At 38.5% G+C, this 26,161-nt stretch overlaps 1 protein-coding gene across 2 annotated transcripts in view; it reads right to left on the bottom strand.

Annotated features, from left to right (window-relative positions):
- The window catches only part of LOC145673885 (uncharacterized), a 31,855-nt gene extending 9,397 nt beyond the window's left edge, over positions 1 to 22,458 (bottom strand). The window contains exons 1-3 of one of the 2 annotated variants that reach the window (XM_081743675.1): positions 22,322 to 22,458; positions 8,893 to 8,997; positions 3,328 to 3,409 (exon numbers count right to left, since the gene is read on the bottom strand). In XM_081743675.1, coding sequence (XP_081599801.1) covers positions 3,328 to 3,409; positions 8,893 to 8,994 — 184 coding nt within the window. In that variant the 5' untranslated portion in view covers positions 8,995 to 8,997; positions 22,322 to 22,458. Of the gene's footprint in view, positions 1 to 3,327; positions 3,410 to 8,892; positions 8,998 to 17,078; positions 17,223 to 22,321 lie in introns of those variants that run through there. The other variant, XM_081743676.1, reaches the window with a different exon arrangement.
- Positions 22,459 to 26,161: the final 3,703 nt, after the last annotated feature.

Genomic DNA, 26,161 nt, shown 5'->3' with positions numbered 1-26,161 from the left:
TAATTCCTAATCCTCTTGTCTTTTTCCCTAACGCTGACATGCATACACCTTTATATATACTGCTTGTAATATAAATCTTCAACTATTTATTTACATGTATATTCTCATACAGTACCTCTCTAAAGTAAGCCAATACAAATTAGCCAAACATGGAGAAACTGCAGAACGTACAGTGAAATAAAATTAACGAAATATTTACTACTTGCATCTTGAATTAATTCCAATCTGCAGATCAAAACAGTTATTTGTAAACAGTTTGAAGATTTTTCCAACGATTAGTGGATTTTTTTATCATATAGTGGTTACATTCATCACGCCTGTTGTTTTGTATGGTTGCGAAACATGGTCGCTTACTCTGAGGGAAGAACGTAGACAAAGCACTTGAGGACAAGATCCTGAGACGAATATCCGGACCCAAGAGGAACGGGAATGGGTAATGACGGGAGCTTAATAACGAGGAACTGCATAGTTTATACCGTTTACCAAACCTTGTTAGGGTCATTAAGTCTAGGAGACTCAGGTGGGTAGGCCATGCAGCCAGAATGGAAGAAAATAGAAAAGCTTTCCGAGTTTTAACTGGAAATTCAATCGGAAAACGTTTATTAAGAAGACCAAGGTGCAGATGGGCGAACAATATTAAGATGGATCTCACAGAAATTGGAATACAAAGTAGAAACTGGATTCAGTTGGCCAAAGACAGAAGTCAACGGTGAGCTTTTGTGAACGCAGCATTGAACCACTGGGTTCCATAGAATTAGATTAATTAGAATTAGAATGGTTGCACTGTTGATACTCTAATCACTTTTTAATATATTGCCGTCCCCCTCCTCTAGTAACTTCCATCTTGTTGCTAACATATAATGCCAATGTTGCGGTTGATACCCCATGAATCTTCGCCGGCTAATTCCATAATAATGCAACGCCATTGATTCCCGAGTGCCGAACCCATTCGGTAAATGAATGAGGGAAAAAACTTGAGAAGTAACTGTCAACACTGCCATTTCACTTGAAAAAAAACTCGAAATCAACTTTTGGATGAAGATGCTGAATCTCTAGCGGCGAGAGCGAATTTAAGCGAAGTTTGTATGACGTCATCACATCGGCGGGTGCATTGCATTCCGAACACGCATAATTTTAATGTTCGTGAATTATTTCTGATTACTTGACAAACTATTTTTGGCAGCCTCGATTTTTAAAATTTTATTCATTAGGCACACACTATGCGGCGCTCCATCGAATAGACAAAGCGGAAACACATATTTGAACGAGACCATAGTAGCTCATATCATAAATCTTATGCTCACTACAATAATTTCCCGATCTAGCGTTTGCATACGCCGCTGAACACACAGTAATTATGGCTTCCGATAACAATATATTGCAATCCTTATATTTCGGTCTGTGATATGTGATAGCCATATAAAGAAAATACGACATTTAAAAACTTAATGATCAATGTATTACACACAAAGAATGAAAAGATGAATGACTGGACCAAGACTCAAACCCGGAATCTCCAGTATACCTTACCGATGCGTTAACCAATAAGACACCCAGTCCGCTTCCCAAAACAGCCACACACTCTCTCATTGTATTGTACAAGCACAGCAGCTAGGTTGTGGTACAGTCCGCAACAAAACACCTGCGACATGAGCATGTAAGTTTATTGTGAAACGACGAAGTCTTTTGCTTCAAAATAAGTGTGCAGGAGAGGACGCCAAGATTTCTCCTGGCGGGATTCGTGCCACTTAGATGTTATGTTAATTCTCTGGGCTCTTAGGCGTAGTATCAGAATAAACTTATGCTCATGTTGCAGGTTTTTTGCTGCGGGCTGTACAAGCCATGTTGTCTGAGTGCAGATCACCGACTTCTGAAGTGAGAGAGTGTGGGGCTAACGTAAAGATCATGAATGGTAAGAAGTGCAATACGTATTATACTATTCCCCTGCAAAACATCACTCAGTACCACGAGAAGATGGAGGCGGAAATCTTCGACAGATTCTTGTGTCCAAAGCAGACCACTGCCGTTCAATTTGGTTCAGGTTTGGGGATTGGGCGCGCCAAGAGAGCTGTTCAACTTCATCCCAATGTTCCTCAAACCACGCAGCAATAGCTCGTGCTGTAAGAATGGGCACATTACCATCCTTGAATGTGGCATCATTGCTCGGAAACAACATCTGGACCATGAGATACGCATGGTCCTCTAAAATAACGACAAAATCTCGGGCAGTGACGCGATCGGTAAACATGTAACAAAACCCACTGCAAACTAATATAGTGTGGTCTACGGCATTACACCATACATTTCTTCGGGCGTCTATCGCACATAAACACGCTCCCTAATTTGAAATAAGGTGAACAATGACTCATCCAATTCTATTACACGTTTCCAATCAACAGTGGTCCATGATGAATGGTCGCGGCAATATTCACATCGTGCTGAAGTGTTATGGTCGTTATCAGCGGCTTCGCCCATGGACCCCGACCCAGGATGTTCATGTCATATAACTCGCGGCGGACTGTGATTGCCGATAATGGCTATAGGAGGTGTTACTTGAGTTTCTCTGTCACTTGCCCCGCAGTCGCAAGGCGGATCTGAGTGACCATTCGCTTTAATGTTCAGCGTGACTTGTCACTGATGATTTTCTTTTGACCAATGTTCCTTTTCGCCGATGTGTTTTCGGCCTGAGTTTTGTTACCACTCACACATTGGACACTGTTCTTCGCGACAAATCCAATACACTTGCCATTTTCGGCATGCTTGCACCACTTAACCGAGCGCCAACTATTTCCCCTACTTGGAAATCAGACCATTTTCAACTATCACCCCATACTCAGTTCATTGCACAATTCAGTTCTACAGTTCCTCACATACTACAGGATTTGTTCTACCTAACGCACCACCACTAAAAGCCTCAGCGTTGAGGTCGCCGCCTGACCTTTGCAAACCCACACATTTGACGTCTTTCTAATTCCAGGTGCTTGTATCTTGATAACCATCTAGAATAGTACAATTTTTTTGAAAAAATAATAACAATAAAAACAACATATTTGTACTTGAAGACAGGAAACATTAACGATTGATGAACTTATTACGAGATGTTTATTTTTTATGTAAGAAATATTCTTAACAACCGAAACTTTTGAATACTTAACTTATTGAAAGTGAATTTCATTTAAAGTATATTAATGAAAGGAAGTTTTATTCTAAATGGTATGCAGTTTCGATACAAAGTGCGTTAGAGCTACGTAACACTAAAAAAATATAGTAACGTTTAAACATATAACAATAATACAGAGGAAACAAAACTAAGCCTAAACAACTCACCAAAAATCGATACTACACTGTTTCTGCATCGCTCTACATCATCATAATCTGCAGGCAACACCTTAGGATTCATGAAGTAAGCCTATTAAAAAAAGACAAAAAGTTATTAATTATTTCGGAATTATTCCTACTCCATCACGCTTTACTGTACACAAAAGATATTTCTTCCTTCAGGAGTCAGACTATGTTCTTCTGATAGGTTAAATCGGGTTTAGACAACTATTCTGTCGTTGATAATAATCTTTAAAAAATGAAAAAAAAAAAAAATCAACCTCGATTTTGCCACCTCCGTGGCTAAGCGGTTAGCGTACGCGCCTTTGGCGTGGGAGGCCCAGGTTCGATTCCCGGCAGGAGCTCATGTGGTTCGGATTCCACGTTAATCAGTAGGTCCACGTCTCATATAGCCTCGCTGCTGAACGGGACGTTAAACTCAAAATCAACTCAACTCAACTCGATTTTGCCAGTGAGGCTAAAGGAGACGATTATGAGAAATGAATGAAATGGTGGAATGAAGAAAGTCGGAGGAAACGGGAGAACCCCGAGAAAACCCACGCACACGGTGTTTGTCCACCACAAAGCTCACTTGGCGCAGGCTGGGATCGACCAAGGACCCAATGCACCAGAGGTGCACGCTCTACCGTTGAGCCACCGCGGCCGATGCTAATCTTTAGTTCTTATTAGGTCATAAAGGAGGTGGTGATTAACCTAATTTAAAAAAAAAATGTTTATATTCTATAACAAAATAAAACGACATTGTAATAACAAGCTTTCCTTTTTAAAAAAATCGAGCTAAAAAGAAAAAAAATATAAATCAAATATAAAGTAAAAAAATAATTTTGTCAAAAAATTAATTTAAAAAATCTATTTATCCACGCAAAAGAGGACTGCGAACATCAAGTCGTTGGACGTTCGAAAACGATTTATTAAGACAATGGTATGGAGCGTGGCGATCAGAGACATAGACATTGAGAAAAGCTGAATATCCAGGCTGAAAGCATTTGAAATGTGGTGTTGACGCAAAATGCTGTGCATATCATGGACCGAAAGGAAAATGGATGAAGACATACTAAAGGAAGCTAAAGGCCGACAGATCATGGAGATAATAGGAAAAGGAAGAAACAGCATGCATGGCCATCTTATTCGGCACTCCGATTGGATCACCGTGTTGATAGAGGGAAAGGCAGAAGGAAAACTAGAAAAAGGAAGACCAAGGACAGAATATCTAGATGCAGTTACGAAGAAAAGACCTTATCAAAGTATAAAACAACTCTTCTAAGGGAAAGAAAAGTTCCAAACTTTCATGATGTCACAAACCTATGGTTGAGGAAAGACAGAAGATTTATACATGACTGGAAAAAGCAATAGGAGCGCTCTCATATGCAATGAATTTATAGTCTTCAAATCAGACGTAATATTATATTGAACTCTATACAGCATTTCATGGGATGAAATAATATTCTAGTATGAACGCACTACCTCCACAATTTTTTCCGCCATGAAATGGTAAGTTTCCTTTGATTACTGAGAAAGGTATTTAGTCTATAATTAAAATTGCAAAATACTATAATTAAAATTGCTTCATTTAAATCGAAGTTTTGAAGGAAGCTAAAATAATTTAGGAAAATTTTTTAGATCATTATCATTTTAGCCCATGTCATTTCCGATTCCTTGCAGCTCTAGAGATGCTTGAAAATCTTTTGATATGTGAATTGTATTCCTGAAAACTGCCAGAAACTATGGCACAATTTAATACTACAGCTTTACATTGAATGTTAAATAGTATGGTGATAAAGGACCTACTCTGTGCGTGATGATTATGTATGATGGTTGTGCACTCTTAACTACACTGGATTCAAATTTCAGCGTGGTTCGGAGCTGGAAACGCAACATAACGAAATATTAGATCGAGTCCTAAATAACTTCGGTAGCGAATACCGAAGTTATTGAGTAAGACATACTAGCAATTAATTTCCATGAAAATTGGATGGTTAGTTGAATTGACGCTTAGCGTCATTCTGAGCACCAAGGCTAAATGAGATGTGGGCCTATATAACATGGAATCCGAATCGTATAAGCCCGCACCGGAAATCGAACCCGACTGTCCCGCTCCGGAGACGCGTATCCTATCCATATAGCTATGGCACAGCTCTCATGAAAATTTAATACGCTGTTAATGTAAGGGAGGTGTGGGGCGTTCATAAGGTTTAAGTAAAATTACTGTATTTGCGCGAATATAAGCCGTACCTAAAATTTGAGAAGAAATAATAGAAAAAGTAAATCTCGAATATGGGCCGCAGTACTAAATTTACGAGAAACTTCAATTAAACAGTACTACTTCGAGATGCATCTCTCTCCTTTTTCTTTAACTCCCGCATAACTAAGGGTGAGTCATGAAGATGATCTTTGTGATAATGACTCTAAGCAGCATTCTGGATCGTATAGCGAAGGTGAAGAATCAGACGCTGATGATGCTGAGAAGTGATTGTGCTTAATTTGGGTGGGTACAAACAAGCTGACACAGTCTTTCGAAACAAAGTTGCTTTTCTTTTTTCAAGAACAGTTACTGTATATAAATATTCCGTATATATTATATATATAATGTATAAGAAAGGTTAATAAAAGTATTATGTGTGCAAGTGTTTAAGATGTTACTGGTACCCAATGAAGGTGGCAATTTTTGCGAAGAAGATATTTTATTGTGCTATTTTCTTCTTAAGTCTTTCATGTTTTACAAAAAACCCTGCAGTAATTTGTAATGGTATTCACTTCAATCCACAAGATACGTGTACGTGGCATTTTGAAATTGACGACTTATTATCTGGCGGAGAAAATCTCGATTATAGGCCGCATCAAGATTTTTCAAGGCAAACTTTCGGGAAAATGTGTGGCCTATATTCGCGCAAATAGATAACTTCCATACCCAGAAGCAACATACGAGGGGCAGTCAAAAAGTTATCGGAATGTTGTTACACTTTTGCCATTTGTGGTGCAATCATAATGAATCTTATACAGTACAGTTCTTCCGTTGCTTTGATTACGAAACTGACAAGTGTGAACAGACAGTGTACGAGAAGTGTAGCTGAACGGAGAAATGTGTGGTGACCAGTTGGCACAATGTCGCAGTTCGAGCAACGCGCAAACATCAAGTTCATGTACAAATTGGGGAAATCTGCTTCTGAGACTTTGATAGCTTTAAAAACAGTTTAGCACCATCGGATGTTCGGCTCTTCCCAAAGATAAAAATGGGTCTCAAAGGTACCCGTTTCGACACCGTACCTCAAAGAAATCAACGCGGCGGCTCAACTTCGGAAGATACCAAAAGAGGTCTTTCGTCGACGTTACCACCAATCGCAGGAGCAGTGAAACGTGTGTGTGTGTGTGTGTTCCAAACGTGCCAAATTTGAAGGCCGTTAAGGAAATGTGTACTTATGTTGTGGTAATATTTCAGATATAGGATTTAGATTTCTGAACTTTCGGCATCTATGGTCATGTTAGCCCTTCAGGTTTGAGGGATGACGTCCCTCAGCGAGCACACTATCCGGGAAAAGGGAAGCGGCCTGGAACCTGTATGTTAAGTACCATCCCGGCATTTGCCTAGTGTGAATGAAGAAAACCCTGGAAAACATCATTCAGGATGGCTCGCCTGAAAAAGCTTCTTACATGTTTTTGACCGAGTGTTCCCACTGGAAATCGAATCCGGGATCGCTCACACCGCAGGCGAGAGCGTTAGCGACTACGCTACGCGAGGTGTAGTTATATTGTGCTAATAAAGAACTAAAACAGAATTCCGGGAACTTACTGACTTCCCCTCGCATCATAACTTTTAAGAGTCAAGATTTTCCTGATATGTTACTAGCATGGTCGACTAGTGGTGCAGCTACTGACAGAAGAATCGACAAGGCAGCTGTTTCGGAGAAAAGGTGCTGATTCTAAAAATTATAGTTGCTAATTAGAAAATCTTGTTGCCACGAAAGTAATCCCAATTCGACAGATTTCAACAATTTAAATCTTCGAATGATTGCCTCTGAATGCCGAAAAAGCTAGTTTTGAATGCTGGTCCACATATGCAGACTAGCAAGTATATAATTTAATGAATCGGAACCAAATATTAAACTTTACACTTTCACAAGAATCCTGAAAACTTCTCCCTTCGTGCATCACCAAATAAAAGCAACGACCACGACACTGTAGTTTCTAATTAAATCATGAATTATACCCGACTAACCTAATCTAAAATATCCTAACCCTATACTCCCCCTGCTATTGCACCAGACTTGGCGTTTTATGGAAACCTCTACTGCCCCTGTCTCTTGTTAATATATTATTCTTATGTTTTGTTTTCTTTTTCTCTCTCCTTGATACTTAACAGTGGGCAGCTAAGTTTTTATTTTCTTGCTTTTGTACCGTTTGAAATATCCAACACAACTGCAAGTATATTTCTCTTTATGTAATGATTTATTTATTAATCTGTTAATTATTATATTTTTCTCTCTATTGTTATCCTTACAACGAACTAGTTAACACGTAAATCATAAACAAGTTAAATTTGTAATTATTGCAAGATGTCGAATTATTCTGATGCACAAAACAACATATTATATTACGCACAATGAAATATTACACATCAAATCACATTTTTTTTCCTACCACAGTACCCCAACATGAATAGTACGCCATATTACAAATTACAAACTACATATTTATACGAAAATGACAAAACATGAGATGTGAGCTTTCGGTCGTTCTCTGATTTTTTGCTTCGGTAGTTGGCCACACAGATTTATACGCTGACAAAAATTGGTAAAGACTTAATTAAAAGTTCCATATTTGGCATTATATACATACATTTCACTGTTACGGGTGAACTGAAAGCATTTTTAATTTAATGAAAAGTCATTTAATTCGCTCTTCTGTAAAATAGGTGTAGATGTTCATATTATGTTTTGCCATCCTCGTGAAAAAATTATATCAAATCTTTAAGTTTTACGTCCCACGGTTATGCCGGCTAGGCTAAAGGAGACGGTGATGATGAGAAAGGAATGAAATGGTGGAATGAAGAAAGTAGGAGGAAACGGAAGAACCCTGAGAAAGCCCACGAACATAGTGTTTGTTCACCACAAAGCCCACCTGGCGCCAGCTGGGATCGAACCAAGCTCTCCATGCACCAGAGATGTACGCGCTACCACTGAGCCTGCTAGTTTCTGATAAGAATTCAAAATTTAATGCCAACCTTCAGATTGGTATTTGCGGAGTTCGTTAATCAACTTTCCTTTTACAGAATTGCAGGTACATTAAAAATAAATAAATAAGTAAATAAATAAACAAACCTAAATCCAATGTAGAACTAAAGAAATTGTTCAAAACTGAATCAAACGTAGTACACACACATACGAGCTTGTTTGTTTTCCGTACGCGAATAAAACGGCGTTCTACTGTAGCTAAATTATGTACTGAAACGGAAACATTCTTTCATACAATCTTAATTACAGGTTACATTAATTAGTCAAATTTATTCTAGAATAAGATGGTATGTTAAAAGTTACAAAATTGACGTGTTAAACTTACCATGGCGCACACTCGTACGTGATCATCAAACATACTAAATGGAACTTTGTGTTCCGGATTGTACGGGCACGTTCCCAGATCATCATCTGCTATTCCTGCCATTCTCTGGAAATAATAACAAGAATAAAGGCAATTAACATAAGAAAATTGAGTATTCAAATTAATTCAGAATTGAAGAGCATCGTAAATATTCCTAGCAAACATATTATAATTCATGTACAAAGGTAAATGCTATTCTTAGTTGAACGCTCTCAAATTTAATGTTAACAAACTACTATACTCACACTTTTTCACTACATTTCTTTCTATTACAGAATTTGGAAACACGTAACTTCAGCACTTTCTAAATATGGAATTAGTTAGAGGTTAGCATATGTGCCTTCCTCCTTGATTTTGTGGCCAGCGAGCGCGTCATCGGTGCACGGGGTTCCGGATTCAATTCCACCTTAAACTGTAAGTCCACGTCTCATATGGCCTTGATGTTGAAAGGAAAACTAAACCACAATCACAGCAACCAAAGTCAGGACATAAGAACATGTTAACGCTGAAGGCGGATTTACATCGAAGGTAACATTGTTAAGAGCACGTGTTACTAACAATTCTAACAAATACATGAAAGCGAAATTTAGAAGTATCTGAAATTCCATGCAGTGACCCTCTGTACAGGTTCCTATGCGTTCTTTCCATTTATCTTGTTTAGGCGAATATCCATCAGATACTCCCTGCCCTGAACCAGAATAGATACAAATCCTGTTTGTAGTGTCCACCTAGCACAGGTTAGTCCATTTTTAGCACTTGTTTTTACGTCGTATGTTTGGACGCACATTATATATCGGTACACAACTAATGTGTAGCATATTTATAAAAGTGCACAACAGTTTTCTTTAAGGTGTTTCGAATTTGATCGAAAATACTGCTGCATTTATACCTATAACAGAGAGCACCCATAAAGTGAGGTGAGGTGATTTTAGTTTAGCGTCACGTTCAGCAGCGATGCTATATGAGACGTGGACCTAATGATTAACGTGGAATCCAAACCACATAAGCTCTCGGCGGGAATCGAACCCGAGTCTCCCACGTCAAAGGCGCGTACGCTAACCGCTTAGCCACGAGGGAGCTCTCATCCATAAAGTAAATCAACACAGACAAAGAATCATAAAAGTACTAAAAGTAGATTTAATTAAAAAGGAAGTAAATATGAAATGAATTTACATATAGACCCATACTGTAAATCTGCCCGAATTGTTAGAATTGAAGTACAGCATCAACCAGATGGCTTAATAAGAAGTAAATTATTTGAAGCAGCCTTAGCGTGTTAAAGAATTGTAGGAAATTGTTCAACTGCATATTTCTTTATGCAAACTCAATTTTTTCATAAAGCACGCTAATTACGGTATTTTACCGACTATAAGACGCACCTTCATTTTTAAGCATTAAAAAAATACCGTAACAATTTTACAATTTTTTATTGTTGCAAGCTTGTGAATTCCCGCAAATCATGTTCGTTGCATCGGTACACTGCTGCTGCCAGTTGAATCCAATGTTGCCAGATAGAGATAGGTTTCCCGCGGCATCGAATATATGGCCATTTTTAAGACTGGCGGGAATTTTAAATTAACCACTGGATATTTTTATATTAATTTCAAGTATAAGACTCACCTGAATTTTAGAGGCAATTTTTCGAAGAAAAAAGTGAAAAAATGAAATGAAATCTTTGAGTTTTACGTCCCACGGTTATGCCGGTTAGGCTAAAGGAGACGGTGATGATGAGTAATGAATGAAATGGTGGAATGAAGAAAGTGGGAGGAAACGGGAGAACCCCGAGAAAAACCACGCATACGGTGTTTGTCCACCACAAAGTTCACTTGGCGGGGGCTGGGATCGAACCCGGGACCCCTAGCACCAGAGGTGAACGCTCTACCATTGAGCCACCGCGGCCCCCGAAGAAGAAGAAGAAGAAAAAAGTGAGTCTTATAGTCCGTAAAATACGGTAACTCTTTCCTAATATTTCCTAATCCACAATTTTAATCTACTTCATCTCTTATTACCGTATTTTGGAAAGATCTACAAACAAAATCCCATTCAAAACACTATAAATACGAGGATGATTCATAAAGCAATGCCTCCAAGTCTACTACTTGGCCAATAGTACTGCAAACATTCTGAACTGTTTATCATTAATGCACTGATGTTTAAGCTATAGAATGTCACCTGTTTCATCTTCCTCTCTCTTCTCCTTCCAGAGTAATGGAGCAATCCATGGCATCTGGTGATGACGTCCGGTTGAAACAGCGGGCTGTCATTGAATTACTGACTGCGAAAGGTTGGGCGCCCGGCGAGGAGTCGTGGATACGCCATTATGATCGGCAAACAAAGCGCCGGTCGATGGAGTACCGCCACACGTCCTCTCCTCCGCCAAAAAATGCAAAGTTGCCCCATCTGCTGGCAAAGTGTGTTTTACATTCTGCGTCATCCTGCCTATAGTCAGGATCTTGCGCTCTACGACTTTTGGCTCTCGCCCAAACTTAAGGATCACCTTAAGGGAAACGCTACACTTGTGACGCGAAGTTGGATCCAGCAGTTCGGCATTAGTGTCGCCAGCAGCCACCAAAATTCTTCGACGACGGCACGAAAAACCTTGTTTCCCGTTGGCGCATGTGTATTGTTCGTAATGTGGACTAGCTTAAAAATGACGCCACCATCTGTAGGTCACATTGCATGCTTTTCACTGATACCTGTATGGGTGCTATCTGTCAAACAGACATAAAGGTATCACCTTGAAGGCATTACTTTCTAAGTCACTCTCGCACATCTAATAGAATGACTATTACGAAGACAATTATGAAAATACATAAAAGAACTAAACATATTTCCTTTTCATTAATATTTTACATACATGGCGTGGTACTTCCCAAGTAGGTAGAGGTGCAGTTTATTTCTTATTTAACAAATGTTATCGATTTACTATTCCCGGTAAGGGAGAACTAACTTAACCTGTAACTATAAATTTAACTTAAACATCACTAGAAATCTCGTGTAATAAGATCTGACGGATGGGTGAAATGTTAACTGTTTACATTTTGCTAATTTTGAGCAAGCATCTAGGAGATGACCTGTGCATGGGGACATTTTCATTATGTCGAAAGATTCAGGGTGGTAGTAGTATTGAAATACAAAGAATTATAAATGGTAATTCGTGCTGTCAGATGTATTAATATAGCTACATAAAATTTAATTATAAAATTAGTGATTGCGCTAATTACTTACACAGACCTTGAGGTATGCGTGTATAGATTCTAGAGGAGCTTAGTAACGTATTAATGACAGCAGAATATTCCCGAAGCCCGATGGAAGAACTTTGTCTTTCTGCGATGAACTTTTGTAAGTAAAAAGTTTTCTGCAGGAATTCTGCAAAAACTTTCAGCACAAGAAACGCTTGTGATTCTTAAAAATACGCTTCACGCGACGTAAAAGAACAGTACAAACTATATTTATGCGAGTAGTCCGTCCATTTAAGACACCTACACACAGCAGGCATATTTTTATACTTGTCTATTAGCGATTTTTATCTCCTCTGGCAATTTTTCTGCACAGGCGTGCCAATTTTTCTGCGATCACATCGCAGATCGCGACATGTTCTGTTATGGGGCCCCGAAGTACCATTTACGTATGTGAAAATAGGTGGATGTTCTTAGACAAGTAGTGTAAATGATTTCTAATATTGGTGTAATTCTTGTTGGAAAAAAAAGCAGTCTGTTCTTTTTAAAAAAATCAATTTCGTTGATACCAGTGTTGTTCAACGTTGGAAATTGGAGAGAAAACACTGTGAGTTAGTTATATGTAACGAGCAATAGTGATGGTTATTTATGTGCTCCAAGGTGCACACTAGTTGTGCAATATTAAACAAATATTAACAACTGAAAATGCTTTTCTGAATAACGTTAAATATCGCTTTTCAACAAATATATTTGATCGTATAGTAGCAGGGTTGGTTGGGTTAAACCAAGGTGGTTTTTTTTTCTTCCAAAAAACCAACTGGTTTAAACCAAAAAAATAAAAAGAACGAAAAATGCGACTCGTGTGAACTTCATAGTGACGTTTCCACATATCAAACTATTTCCGTTAGTTTTATCTTTTTTTTTCACATTTTAACGAACGTGTCCCATGTTCAATTCTCGGTCGAACCACAATCCTTCTTTCAAGTGTTAACCAAGTAGCGGTTCGGATGTCACTTTGAGCGAAAAGTTTTCTTAATAAAGAAGCCAAGGTTGCTTAAATACATTGATAGAAATTGGCAAAATTCATCGATTGCCTACGTAGCATCCAATATTACATTGAATTGGACTTAGTTTTAATTTAATTGAATGACATCTACATACTAATTTGTAATTTTATACCTCAGTTTTAGCGTACTGATTATGATACGTTGGTCTTAAAATTTTACATGTAAAGCAATAACAGGATTTTCCCGTTATTGTATTGCATTTAAAGTAATTACGGGATTTTCCCGATTTAAGAAATTTACTGACTGGATTTCTTTAAGCTTATGTGACCAATTCCAGCAAAATCCCGTTGTTGCATAATAACACCAAGGCGAAACAAATTTATTTCTGTCCATATGTAATGTAAATACATAGAGCAAATTATTTAAAAAAAAAAAGGCTTTTTTTAAAAAAAAAATCACCATGGCTTTTGGCAACCCTATATAGTAGGGTAGGCCTATTGTAGAATAGGGTAGATTAGCATAGCATAGAGTATCATAAGAGAGAGATAAGTAACGTAGAAGAGAATGAAGTACCAGAATATTGTAGGGTAAAAGCAGCGTAGCTCCGCGAAGCGTAATTCAGAGTAGCATACAGTAAACTGTAGCTGTGTACAGTCGCATACGGCAAAGTAATAGAGTTCAATATTAGGGATTGGAAAAGTGTAGATTAGCGCAGAATAAAGCACCATAGTGCAGCGTAAGTTACAACCTAATAAAATAGATCAATAACAATTACGATTAGGATATGTTAGGTTTCGTTTGTTGTAGGTTAGTAGTCTAGTCTACTCTAAGGTATGTCGTAAGCATAGACTGTTAGATATTTCCCTATTTTCTTTGTGAAGCAATACATTGCTACTATCCCAAAGGAGTAGTTCAAACGACAACAACATAAAATGTAGGTTAAGTTAGGGTTAGGAATGGAACGGTATACAGTGCAGCCCACTTATAACGAACTCGCAAATAGCGATTTATTGGACATTACGAACATAAATGAAATCCGCGTCTCACCTCCTATTTAAAACAGAAAAAAATGACAATATTTCCCGTAAAGATCGCTTATAGCGAAGTTTTCAGAATGGGATAATGTTTCCTATCCTTCTGCGAGTGAACAACTCATGTAACGCAAAACTGGTTTTCATAGCTGTTGACGCTGTGCAAGCCAGGCATGATTCACTCTTCCTATCCAACTCAGATGACAGCAGAATTCGCCCTAGGTGCAGATATTTACGGCAACGCGCGTCCATCAGACTTCAAGGTTGAGGTTAAAAATAAATCTCTGTTTCCACTGGAGCTCATTGTGTTACACGCGGAGAGAAAGTGAGGTGCGTTTTTCGGTAGCTGTAAGGTAGGAACACGCCGCAAGTTGATTTATTTAGCTCGTGTTTGTGCAACGCTAGATTGAACGATGACAAACGAAAGGAAAGCCATATCTTTTCAGACAAAAGTGAAAAAAGATGAAACAGATTCTGATGATGAGGGAGAAGTGGAAAATGCGAAACAACCTGTGAGTTCCAAAGAAACGATCCAAAGATTGGAAATCTTGCAACGCTGTATTTTCGAACACAGCAACACTGTGCCGGACAATGCATTTCGGGCATTTGAGAAAGTGGAAGCGGCGGTGCTATGAACAGCTGCAGCAGACATGGTTCAAAAGAAGATTAGACTTCTTGAAGCGTGCTTGAACAGGGTAATATGTATGATAGGCTAGATAAAAACCCAATTAATGAAATTATCTTCAGATGTAAAGCTATACTACTGTATATTCTTTTTTAAACGTATCTGCTTGGAAAAATACATGAGTTTGTTTATAACAAACTTCGGACATAAAGAACTCATTGTGTACGCCCCTTGAAATTCGTTATAAGTCGGCTGCATTGTAATAGAATAGCGTGACGTAGGGTAGGGTATAGTAGACACTGGATAGGGTTAGGTTGAGTACAGTACGGTTAGGTTAGGGCAAGGTGGTAAACTTTACAATGCTCAGTCTAACTGGTATCCTTACGCAGGCACAAGAAATTACATTCAATTAATTTTAACAAAATGAATATAAACTTCTCAAAATCTCAGATAACCCAACCCTACTCTCCTCTTCTATACCTTTTTAAAGCAGCCATAGTTTACTGATGGGCAGCTGGAGCGTGTACTGTAAAGTTTACCCGGCCAATGTAGGTCTAGACCTCGTTCATGAAACTTAGCCTTTCTCCGTTTCACCCAGGGTTGTTGAAATTTTCCCCAGCCCCTAAAAAGATAAAATCCACCTCCGAAAATATACAAAAAAACATGGATTGAAACGATAACCCCAATTGCAGAACATGCCGCGATCTGCGATGTGATCGCAAGAAAATTACCGCGCCTGTGCAGAAAAATTGCCAGAGGAGAAAAAAATAGCCAACAGAAAAGGATAAAACATGCCTGCTGTGTGTAGATGTCTTAAATGGACGGACTGCTCGCATAAATACATTTTGAACTGTTTTTTATGTCACGTAAAGCATATTCTTAAAAATCACAAGCGTTTTTTTCTGCAGAAAATTTTTGACTTACAAAAGCCCATCGCAGAAAGACAAAGGAAGTTCTGCCATCGGGATGATAACCTTAATGTGACGAGTTTCTTCGATAGGGTTTCTAAGTAGATGCCTAGTTTCAGAACTAACTTTAAACACGCGTTACTGAAATATTTTCAGAACAGAATACCGTTGAAAAATTGTGTTTTCGAATCATGCATAACGAATTTAGTCTGTGCTCGTTAAATTTGGTATAACGGTGTTCACTCTAATCTCGAACAAAAAGCAATGTGACTACGTTCCCTTTGTTTTGTAGTACATAATCGAGCATTAGTGGAAATAAAAAAATAAAACGTCCTTCACCATGTGTCAGTTGATCACAAATCGAAAATGCTTCATTTAGAAAAGGATTTTTCAACATTACATTTAAATGATTACAAATGCACAAATCAGACCTTTTGGTCTTTTCTTCTTTTTCCTTTGTAATACCATAGTGTGGCAGTACAAATCTTAGATTTTATTTTCACGTTAAATCTGATTCTCATTTTTAGTTCATGAAATAATAAAATACGAAAATAAGTTCATTTGTAAACAATTGTACCTGAAGAATTAGATCACGATGTAACTGTTACACAGTCATGTATGTGAATTTGTCTTATGCGCTTATGACAGCTTTGCTTACATAATTGAACTCATTACGAAAAGCTAGCACAGACATACTTCTTTCTATCTAAATTCCGAAATTTGTTCTGGAACTTCTGGAACCCGAACTCAGAATACTTTATTACTGCACGTGACTTTACGTCACGTCCACGAGCTATTAGATTATCAACCTCAGCAAAGATCCTGATATAAAAGACTGGGTAATTTCAAGAAAAGAGAGTTCCGACAGATCCGGAAGTTGATGCAGTTTAGGTAGTTCATGGAACTGGATCAGTATCTCTATCTATCGTCATCATGGACATAACAACTTCTATCAAGTTTAACACCGCCGAAACAATAAATGTTCGGCATAACCACTATATGACTAGTAAAGGACTACTAGTCATCAGTACTCTGTCTCCGAGGTAATAATTTGCCACCAACTAGAACCACATCAGGGTCGGAGCTGAGCAGCAATCAATAGCATGGAAATGAAAGCTTCATCCTTATCAGAACATACCAGGTATATGTCAGAGAAATCTGTTTGTGCTAGGCTTACCAAGTGCATAAGATAATTCATTCACAGACACATAAATTCACATTAAAAATTAACTCTATTAAAGCTCTTTTAAGTTTGATATATGAGATTTAATTATTGTACCTCTCGCTATACACCCTCAAATTAGAACCTAGAATTAGAACAATCTCATTTAACAACAATAGTTTGCGCCAAAGACACCAAATGCTTCACTTAAGAAAGACAATTACTAAAGACCTACCTCTATTTCCTCAACACTACACCTGGGTAACTACATACACAAAAACGAAAAATATCTGCATTAAAAAGCAGATCGGGAACTTCCGTATCTAGTGGAATGTGTACGATTACCACATCTTACAAAAGTCCTTTAATTGCAAAATATATGGTAAGGAAACAAAGTGGCAACTGAAAATGAAATTTAAAAAGATTGCAACATTTCAGTTTTTCCAAAACTAAAATAAAATAAAAACTAGGCCTAAATAATAACAATAAAATAAATAAATTCAGTGAACTATTTTACACTCTTGCATTTTTTGAGGAAAATCTTGAGTTTCAATTAAGTAGTCACTGGTTCAGTACTAATCATACGAGTGTCATTATTCATACGTCTTTCTATTGGCCGCTTTGCAATTAGAGTTCACACGGGCTCCACTCATAGTGCACGAAAGCTTGTGTGTTATTTTAAGTAATCATACGGCTTTAAATGTAGTACAGAATTTAATAAAATTCACTGGGCTGGGCTTTAAAAATGACCTTTTTACGACCCTGTTTAAACCTAACATGTCGCTAATATATTCTTTACCAGCGCAGACTTTTTCAGTACCTCAAATGAATGTATGGTAACCACCGGACCAACTTGTACTAGGCAGTCATTACAAATTAGGGGCAAGGTTCTAGAACACGGGCCCCCTTTTCCATTTATCTGTAAAGACAGAAATCAACGTGCCCTGCGGGGCTCTAACCCGCCTTCACTCGCTAACGCTTGCTCAGCAATACTGTATGAATTAAATGTTAAACTTTGACACAGAAAGGAACCAACCTAGCTACTAACTTGAGGGGGACCTGTGTTCTAGAACCTTCCCCAAATTAGGGGCTAAGTGTCTGAGAATAGGCCTAGAAATAAGAAAAATTTACAACAAAAAAAATGGCGGACTGGTTATTTTTCGTGAAATTTCACACTAACAAAACAAGCTTAATGTGGTATTTTGAAATGTAAAAAATTTGGTACTATTTTGGTTGGAGGCATGCTGAGGTCAGACACTAGAATGTGACATTTGGATTTTGTGTTTTATAAGAAAGCATGCTAATGGAATAGAAGAGTTATTACGTTTTGGAAAATGACACGGATTACTGAAACTAAAGAAATGGAGGGACACTCACACATTCAAATGTGAATATCATGCTGATAGTGAGAAAAAAAAAAAAAGTGAGCACAGGGAAGGTTATATATCAAAATATTTTAGCACAAACGAGTCAGTTGTCTCTAGTTTCCTAAAGACAGTGTCCGAACCGTACAATTGGAGTGAATGTGTTAAGAAAGCAACTAACATAACGTAACGTAGTCATTTTAGCGACAACCACGTTTACGTGCATACTCATCGTCCCTGACGCGCCTACTCCATACGGACCAAACTCTTCGCTACCGTTCACACTGTAGTTCTTACAGTATATTTCCGAACTAAGTATTTACGCACAAAACAGTGACGTCGTCTTTAAGTCAAACTGCACCGAGGAATTCGAGAGAGAGAATTTTTAAGGTTGTGAAAGTGAATTTCCTAATAAATGACAGAATTCTGACGTTTTTACGCTGGAAATACTTTGCGACACAAACGCCCAATTGTATACAGCTTCCTGAATTCAGTGTCGGAATTGCACAAACCGTAAGGACAAGTAAACACAGTAAACGTGTTAAAAAAAAAAAGAAAGAAAACTTAATACTGCGTACTGAATTTAGACACATCCTAACTTACGCACATACATACCGTCGCGGGCGCGCCTGCTTCTTACAAACGCAATCCCCTCCCTATTACTCGGGCACCCCTGCCCCGTGTCGGTGAGATAGGATTCGTGCTTTTTAGTGACCATCTAGCACATGTCGATTTATGGTTTTTAACACTTCTGTTTTATGGTACACTTCCCGACACAGTATTCACACCCAAAACTGTGAAGTCCTTTTAATGTGAATGTGCACCGAGAAATTCTACAGAAACTCTTTCTAAGGTACTGACATTGAACTCCCTAATAAATGACAAAATTTTAACGTATTTAACCCTGAAAATCCTGTACCTACCCTGCGCCACAAGTTCCATCTAATCCGGTCTAGGCCAGTGAACACTAGAGGAAGCATGAGCGGTAGCGATGAAAAATATGCAAGTATACAAAGATTTAATTCCAATGCTAACATTTGTATGCGTGGAGATCGCATATGCTCGTATATGTATCATTGTTTCCTTGGTATATAGTGGGACGGAGTAAGATAGTACAATGTTAGTAAAGATACAAAAATACATACGTAATGCAGCTGTATTTTAAGTTTGGAACTGTAGGGTTACTAATGTAAAATCATTACAAGTGCTTTACTACGGATAAAATGAGTGAGTGCAATATGAAAAATGACTGTAGAAGACACTATTTTCCACCTGCGGTGTATTTCTGCACAGTGTACAAAAGCCGTATTTTATATATAGCGGTACAAGTGGAGCTTTACTAGTGGGAAACCACGATACGTGCTATTGAAACTAGTACCATTGCTAAAATCCACCTGCTTTCATTATTCTCGCTCACGCGCCACCTCTCTCACAACCTGCGAGAGCCCACCAGCTTCGCCCTGAGCTGATTCGTTTAGATAGCATTCATGCCTGTTAGTAGCAACGCAGCACAGGTTGATTTGTGCTTTTTATACTATAGTTTTTACGTCATATATCCGATTACCATATTCATACACAAATCGTAAAGGAATTTCCATATTTAAAAATTACTTCTGATGCCCCCTTGAATTTCATCTATGCTTAACTGCATGTCATTACGCCCAGGGCAAATAGTGAAAGAATTTTAATTTCTCAACAATTATTTCAAGTGATGTGTCAAAAGTAAATCTGTCCACTAAAATCAGCGTGATTTAAACATTTTTTTCTCAAAGAAGGCTGGCCCCTCAAAACATACGCTCTGATTAATAATGAATTGGATACTCCCAGGGATTAATGGGGCGTATACCCACCTAAAATTTGGGATTGAGTATAGCCCGCTCCCCCCAGTGATTTTTAACGAATCATAGTGATTTAACGATTCATATTAGTTCATAATGAATCGGAATCGCGTTATAAAGAAAAAATTATTATTCATTTGTTTTGGTTTTAATTCAAAACAAGCCAATTGTTGTAATTATTTATGAGTACGATAATAAATTTCTATTAGGAAATGCGACAGTCATTTATTTTTTTCGTGCTATTTTATTTAACGATTGTCATATTTCAAATAAACAAAATGGATATTGTCGAGTTAAAGAAGCCTTTTGATTTAAAACAAATCAAAAATTATAATTTTTTTACATTATCGACGCAAATTCTTAAAGATGACTGCACAACATACAGATTTTGTGCATCAACTGGATTAATTAAATTTGAAAAGGTATGTAAAAGCTGTCAAAACGAATTAAGTTTAAAAGCTCACAAGGAGAAGAGTGGACGATTTACATTACATTTCCTTTGTTATCATCGTTCTTGTTCATATTATAAGAAAATGGTATCTATTAGAAGAAATTCTTTTTTTGGGGTGCATCTAAATCTTGAAATAAAGCAGGTGTTATTACTTGCATATTGCTTTATAGCACAAATTCATAGATATGATAATATTATACAAGAATGTTCGTTTGTAGAGAAATTATCACATAATACTGTTAGTGACTGGCTCACATTTTGTAGAGAAGTATGCTTGGAAATTATTGTGCGACACACGTCTGAAGTAATTGGTGGAGAAGGATACACTGTTGAGATCGATGAAGGTTTGTTTGGAAGGAGAAAATACAACGTTGGCAGAATGAAATCGCAAACATGGATTGTAGGTGGAATCTGTCGAGAAACAGATGAAATTTTTCTGTCTATATGTCCCAATAATACCCGAAATGCGATTAACCTTGTTGATATTATATCAAGACATGTAAACAAAAAATCGACAGTTATTACCGATTGCTGGAAGGGATACAGCTCCCTCAGTAAAGAAGGTTGGCAACATCTTACAGTCAATCATTCTATGAATTTTGTAGATCCTAGCACTGGAGCATACACACAAAATATAGAGAATTTGTGGTTTCAGCTGAAAAGAAGTCTTCCCTCTACTTATAAAAGCGAAAATCTCATGTTGCATTTCAGCTGTTACTTGTGGAGGAGAAAATTTTGTAAACATATCGGAATTAGTGATCAGTTTTTGCTTTTCCTGCAACATGCCGGAGAGATTTATTCTGGAAATGATTAACTACTGGAAGATTTTTTTGTCAGATAAAGTTTCATGTTCGGTACCTTATTTAACATATATGTGATGTCTGCGTTTACTTTATGAAAAAAGTTTGCATGCATATTATTTTGTTTCATTTCTTTATAGAATAAATTAATGAAAGTATTAGCATTTGAGTTAAATATTGTTAGGTTAGGTAAATCTTGATTTGTTGATTTTAGATATAGCAATAGCTATTAGCTTAAAGTAAGTTTAAGGTTAGGTAATGCTTTCTTTGATCACATTAGAATAGTTAAATAGTTTTCATAACATTTGCAAAATTTTGCTAAAATCATCTTAAAAATGCACTCTTTGCACTATTCAGTAAGTTTTGCTCATAGGTATTTTTATATATGTAGGTATATTAAAACTGACATTATCTTTGCAGTTCAATTGTTACCGGAACTGGAATAGTCACAGGTCGGAACAGGCACTGTATATCAATTCATTGGGAATTCGACAAAAATCACAGTGAAATGATATATAGTACCTGTTCCGACCTGTGACTCTTCCAGTTCCGGTGACAAAGAACTGGGGGGAGCGGGCTATACACAAGCCAAAATTTGTATAGTCCAGCGTATATTCACCTTAAATTTACGAAAGGATGAGCGTATAGAGTGCGTATACTCCAAGTAGTCTTGCGTATACGTTATACTGTTGAAAATGATCGAGCGTATTCCTACCAAAAATTATAGCATTACAGCACTGGATACTCCTAATACTACACAGAAATTACAAGTGTTATATATGCTGTTTTCAATACAGGCAATTAATCCACCTCTTCACACATGAGTTGCTTAATAGCAAAAGTATCTCTTATAAACGAATACTGCATGCATAATTAATTTAATTTAAAATTACATAATTATTCTGAAGGTATCAATACAACCATTAGATAGGCAGGTGAGGATTTTGTTTGCGTAACCTTAATTTTACTCACTTATAAAGCATATTAATTATTTTTATTATACCTAGAATATGAAAATTACGTACGAAATATAGGTATGAGTCCTATACGTCAAGCAATTCTGAAAAAGATGCAAATAATCTACACAGCAATGAATGCCAATCTTCTTCTTCTTCTTCTGCGGTTGTTTCTTGCCTTAGCGAAGATCGCTCTCCCGGCAATTATATTCGGTTTGATGAAAAGAAAAAGATGAGGAATTGGGATGAATCTTTAGAGATGTTTATAAGATGCTGAATAACTTAGTTCTTTGTAAATAAAGATAATAAGCAGTTAGAACAGGTGGGGATAAGGTGAAAATGAACGAATCTACATTAAAAGGGCCAGAACCGTGAAATTTATGAAGAATAGAGAGAAATGGCGTGCGATATTGTTGATAGAGAGGGCAAGAGAAAATGAGATGATCGATAGAGCCAGTGTCGAGACCACAATTACAAAGTGGAGTGGTACGTTTTCGGAGAAGATATAAGCGTTGGGGAGTATACAGAATGTGAAGTCTGTTACGGAGCAGAAAATGGAGGTAGGAGGGAGAGAAAGGATGTTGAATAAACCAAGATGGAGAGCGGAGAGAGCAAGGATGGTGCCAGTACCAACGTGCCTTAGTACAGGAGGCATTATAAGCAGTCCAGCGTTGATAATGAAGTGTAATAAGTCGTGGAAAAAGGTCAATAGGCGAGACTGAAAGATCAATGGGAGTGCCATGCAGGGCTCCGAAACGGGCTGCGGCATCGGCAAGAGAATTCCCGAGGATGTTGACATGGCCTTTGGACCAAATTAAGCAAGTAGTATAGTTGAGGGAAGTCCGGCGGTATACAAGAAAACGGATTTCATAAAGAATCCAGGAGGATTTTGATGTCCAAGGGGAAGATTGTAAGGATTGGAGGAGAGATTTAGAATCAGTGGCGATACAGATAGATGTATACTGATGCTGAAGTGAATGAAGAAGAGTCGCAAACAAGGCATAAGCTTCAGTGAGAAAGGTAGAGACATAATGGGGCAGTTGAAAGCTGAAACATTGTTGAAGAGAGGAATCGTAGAAGGCTGATCCCAAATGCACGCCCTGGCCAGAACCATCGCAGTACAAATGAACAGTGTCCTGAGGGAGAGGAGGAATGGATGAGGAAAAGCAATGTTGGTAAGTTTCGGGAGGGAAAAGTTGGGTAGAAGGGTATTGGGGAAAAATTATAGAAAAGGATTGGGAAAGAACTGGATAGTCATGCAAGTAGCAAGGGAGAGTATACGTGCGCTGGATGTGTAATAGATGTGGTGCAAGATCTAGATAACTGGAGTATATGAAGGGGAGAGATGCGAGATATGGAGAACGTTTGCGGCCTGTATGAAGGTGTCGAAGCAGAGTGAGTTTAGGGAGGAGAGAGGATCGTGTAAATTGGAAACGTTGAAGACAGAATTTGTCGGAGAGGTGTTTCAAGTGAATTGCTAAAGGTGGAACTCGGGTCTCAGAATAAAGCGCAGTGGCAGCAGTGGTGGTAGGGAGACTAAGAGTACGGCAGAGAGTAGTATATTGAAGGGATTGGAATTTTTGAAAGACTCGAGAAGGAGATGGAGATAGAAAGAAACCACCATACGTTAAAATAGGTAAGTAAACCTGTTTATATAACAGGAGAAGAACACGAAAATCTGTAGACCAAGTAGAAGTAGAAATAGAACGAATTAAACGTAAGAAGGATGATGTTTTTTGATGTAGAAGATGATAATGGGGGGTCCAACGTAAAGAAGAGTCTAAAACGATTCCAAGGTATTTAACTGAAGGACGGCGAGGAAGAGTGATACCGGTGAAAGTAAGGGAGGGTAGGGCGGGAGAGCGTTTGCGAGTAAAGACTAGAAAGGAAGTTTTGTTCCAGTTGATTCGTAAGCCATGTGTAGAACACCAGGTGGAGAAAGTGGTGAGAGCTGAAATGAGTTGAGGTATAGCTAGTTGTGGGGAGGGAGAAGTAATATAGAAGACTAAATCATCACAATAGGAAAGAACCCGGACAGTGTTACTGGTTTGGCGAAGAATTGGGGCCAGAAAGAGATTGAACAAAAGAGGAGATAATACAGAACCTTGAGGAAGACCTTGAGAAGTGGTGCGACCTTCAGAGAGTTGGGAACCGAGGCGAAGATACAAAATACGTTGGACCAGAAGGTTGTAAATGATGCGGAGATATTTCGAAGGGATGCCTTGTTGCCAAAGTATATCTATGAGATCATAAAGGGGAACAGAGTCATAAGCCTGAGAAAGATCAATAAATACGGCAAAAACAAACTGGGTACGGGAAAAAGCAAGCCAAATATCAGAGATAAGAACAGACAGACAGTCAGAAACACTGGAGCCTAGTCGACAACCGTATTGTTGTTTGTAAAATAAAAGGTGGTGTTCACAGAACCATTGGAGGCGTTGTTTCAGGAGATGTTCGAAGACCTTTAAAAGACATGAGGAGAGGGCAATAGGACGATAATGTTCAGCGATACCTGGTTGTTTTGTGGGTTTGAGGATGGGGATAATGACATAATCTTTCCACTGAGGGGGAATTCGTTCAGAAAACCATACAGTATTATATAAGGTGAGTAGGAAGTTCTGGTACAGTGGAGGAAGATGTTGTAGGTGGCGGTAATGTATACCGTCTTTGCCAGATGAGGAGTTGGGTAGGCGGGATAAGATGAGAGAAAGTTCAGACATAGTGAAAGGACGATGGATAGGGGTTGATGGTTCTGGAGAATATAGAGGTGAAAGCCAGAGAGGAGGGAAGAGACATGTGGATGGTGCTAACTGGGAATGGAATTGATGAAGCCAGGGAGAGGAAATAGATTCACCAGAGGGAGGACGACATGTCTTGTTACGAAGGGAGCGATAAAATTTCCAAATGGAGGATAAAGAGGAACCATAACGGAGGTTGGAACAAAATTGGCGCCAGGCATTACGACGGGTTTGTTGAAGAATACGGGTCGTAGTGGCTTGGGTTTGTTGATATACCAGGAAATTGGAATAGGAACGAGTGGCAAGGTATGTTTTAAGGGCTTGACGCCGTCGGAAAATCCATTGTTGACATTCCCTAGTCCACCATTTAGGATAAGGCGAATGGACATTAGAGGATCGAATGGAGGGAGACGGATCAGGGTGGGAGTGTGATACTGCTTGAGATAGGCGACAACAAAATGCAGTGTGAAGATGGAGAGGATCACTAGACGAGGGAGGGGGAGAGAAATGGGCAAAGCAGGAAGAATAAAGAGACCAATCGAGGTTAGTAGAATATGGGCGACCTATAGAGGAGGAGGATGAAAAGGAAGGAGAATTAGAGTTATGTAAAATGATGGGAAAGTGATCACTGCCATAGGGATCGGAAGTAACAGTCCATGTAAGGTGGCTAGAGTAAGCTGGAGAACAAAAGGTGAGATCAGGTGCGGTAGGAAGTTCACGGGGACGGGGAAGACGCGTAGGAGTACCAGTATTCAGAAGAGTACAGGGTAAGGTGGGAAGTAGACGATACAGGGCAGAGCCAGCGGGGTTGGAAAAAGGAGCCCCCCAGAACGGGTGATTACAATTTACGTCGCCACCCACAATCCAGGGAGGAGTAAGGAAATTAAAAAGATAGAGCCAGAGATGATCAGGAAGGTGAACGTGAGGAGGAATGTAGAGGTTAACCAGGGTGAGAGAGTGAACGGTGACCATTTGACATTGAACTTCTGGGTATTGGATGGGAGGAGGGTGTAGTACGTAAGGTAAAGAATGATGAATGCCGAGAGAGAGTCCCCCTCGACCGTCTGGGCGAACATCATGAAGCCAATGGTAGGAAGGGGTGTTAAAACGGTAGGAATCTGTAAGCCAGGTTTCTTGGAGGAAGAGAAAAGACGGATGAAATAGAGATATG

This window comes from Thermobia domestica, chromosome 17 (assembly GCF_964235325.1).
Source record: "Thermobia domestica chromosome 17, izTheDome1.hap1.1, whole genome shotgun sequence".
Classification (NCBI taxonomy): domain Eukaryota; kingdom Metazoa; phylum Arthropoda; class Insecta; order Zygentoma; family Lepismatidae; genus Thermobia; species Thermobia domestica.
The sequence above is the reverse complement of the archived record's forward strand: the minus strand, read 5'-3'. Positions and strand labels throughout refer to the sequence as shown.